The 2,029-nt window shown below is 45.1% G+C and overlaps 2 protein-coding genes across 2 annotated transcripts in view; one reads left to right on the forward strand and one right to left on the reverse strand.

The window, feature by feature from the left end:
- Positions 1-386, forward strand: part of LOC116070696 (inactive 2'-5' oligoadenylate synthetase 1C-like) — an 18,603-nt gene extending 18,217 nt beyond the window's left edge. Inside the window, exon 3 of the mRNA XM_031342150.1 lies at positions 286-386. Within this exon, the coding sequence (XP_031198010.1) occupies positions 286-386 (101 nt within the window). The remainder of the gene's footprint in view (positions 1-285) is intronic.
- LOC116068328 (2'-5'-oligoadenylate synthase 1A-like) overlaps positions 1-2,029 on the reverse strand; it is an 82,156-nt gene that overhangs the window by 65,268 nt on the left and 14,859 nt on the right. The window lies entirely within an intron of this gene.

The raw sequence follows: 2,029 nt of genomic DNA on the forward strand, positions 1-2,029 counted from the left end.
CCAGGATGGCTGGTAAGTCAGCACTATAGAACATCCCTTAGGAGAAGCAGGGATGAGCACCTTGATTAGGGCAAAGGGCTCTTGTGCAGATCCAGTCTGGAGCAAGCACGATGCTGCACAACACGGCAGTGAGATGCTCTGATACGACAGTGTCTACTATGGACATCTTTCTCCCTCTGAGAGACCCTGCATCACTGTTGCATGGAAATGATCCAGCTCCTCCCTTATGCTGCTCATTACTCATTCCTGTACCCTGCTGTTAAACTCCATGCTGTTTATCATTAGGGAGGCTCTCGAATATCCTCATGAGGGGACATTCTGTCATGGAGAAATGGCACGTGGCTCTACCGGACCTGGGACTACACCCCTGGAAAACTGGCTACTGACAACCCGCTGAAGCTCAAGATAGTCAAAAATGGAAATTCCACTGATCATGGTACTGTGTCTTAGTTCCCTTCTCTTGGGTTCATCCAATGACAGCCCTCACCAGCCACTTAACCTGACTTAGATGGTAATTACTGGGCATGGAGACATAATATGGAACAGATCTAAGGTCACTACACCAGGCCTTTGGTGGCCTGACATGTTCCCTGATGTCTGCAAACTGGTCTTTGGGGTGCCAGCTAACTGAAATATAGAAGGATATTACGAAGCCAGTATGCCTGCTCCCAAAGTGCCCTGTCCCCCCGGTTGGCATGGGCTAGAGACATTTGGAGGTTGCGGACATGTGAGTCAGAGCAGTCAGGTCCGTACCTTGACTTTTTATGTTTGCCTTCCCTGGACTCCACAGAAAGTGTTCCCTTAATCCAACGTGTGGGGGGGCGAGATCATTTCTTCTGTATAAATTGGGGCTGTGAGACCTTGGGTGATACATACTAGAAGCCATCCTCCAGTTGGGACTATATAAAAGTGACTGCCAACTATAGCCATCATGAGGCAGGTCGACCAGGATGGGCATACTGTCTGGAATGTGAAACCTGGTGCCACCCACTTCATATTACTCTTACAATGGCAGAAAAGCAGGCAACCGGGTGGACAACTGGTTATACATGGGGTCTTAGGTTTTGTAAAGAAAAATATGAAAAATCCAACCGGGTATCTCCTCCTGCCCTTAGACAGCTGGTGGGCCTGTGCTTCAGGAATCACAACCTGTGTAAGTTTAGAAACTCTTAATGACAACCATGATTTTTGTGTCCTGGTAAAGAGAGTGCCTTGATTGCTGTACCACCCTTATGAAGATGTACTATTAGACCTATTATTTCTTAAGAAGGAGGTCTATGTCCCGCACTGAAAGAGGAGTGCTGTTTTTATATAGACCACTTAGGGAGAGTCAAAGATAATTTGGGCAGAATTAGAGAGGGTTAAGAACAGAGAAGAAGAAAAGGGGCTCAAGGCAAGAGCTGGTTTAAAATTTGGTTTAACTCATCCCCCTGGCTAACAACTTTGGTCCCTGCACTTGCAGGACTGCTGATCATACTTTTATTATTGCTTACCATTGGCCCCTGCATTCTAAATCATTTGGTTACCTTCATTAGAGAACGTGTCAGTACAATACAAATTATGATGTTGAGACAACATATCAGGAAGTAAACCAAGATGAAGTACAGCAATATAGCTTATAATCTCAAGATTGAGATATATCCGAAGAAAAGGGGGGAATGTAGAAATTAAGCAAAACGGAGATACCTCATAAAAATACCAGAAAGCAAGGAAGTCCATTTATCCTTAAGACAAAGGGGTTTTAGAGGAGTTTACAGAGCAAACACACATCCCCAAGGAGTGTGCGTTTCCAGGAGACATCCCCTGGAGAGGAGAGGATTTCCCCCACGCTTCCTGCCCATCACAGGTATCTAATCCTCACCTAGAGGAGAAAGGTCAATAGGAACTAAACAACAATGAAAAAGATAAAGTATATATAACCAGCCCATGTTGTAAACTGTAACTAGCCCACGTTGTAAGCTTGTAAAACTCTGTTCTGAAATGGTATAAAAACTTAGAGCTTTGTTTCCTCTGGGTCGCTCTGGTCCTG

Source organism: Mastomys coucha, unplaced genomic scaffold, assembly GCF_008632895.1.
Source record: "Mastomys coucha isolate ucsf_1 unplaced genomic scaffold, UCSF_Mcou_1 pScaffold22, whole genome shotgun sequence".
In the NCBI taxonomy this organism is placed as follows: domain Eukaryota; kingdom Metazoa; phylum Chordata; class Mammalia; order Rodentia; family Muridae; genus Mastomys; species Mastomys coucha.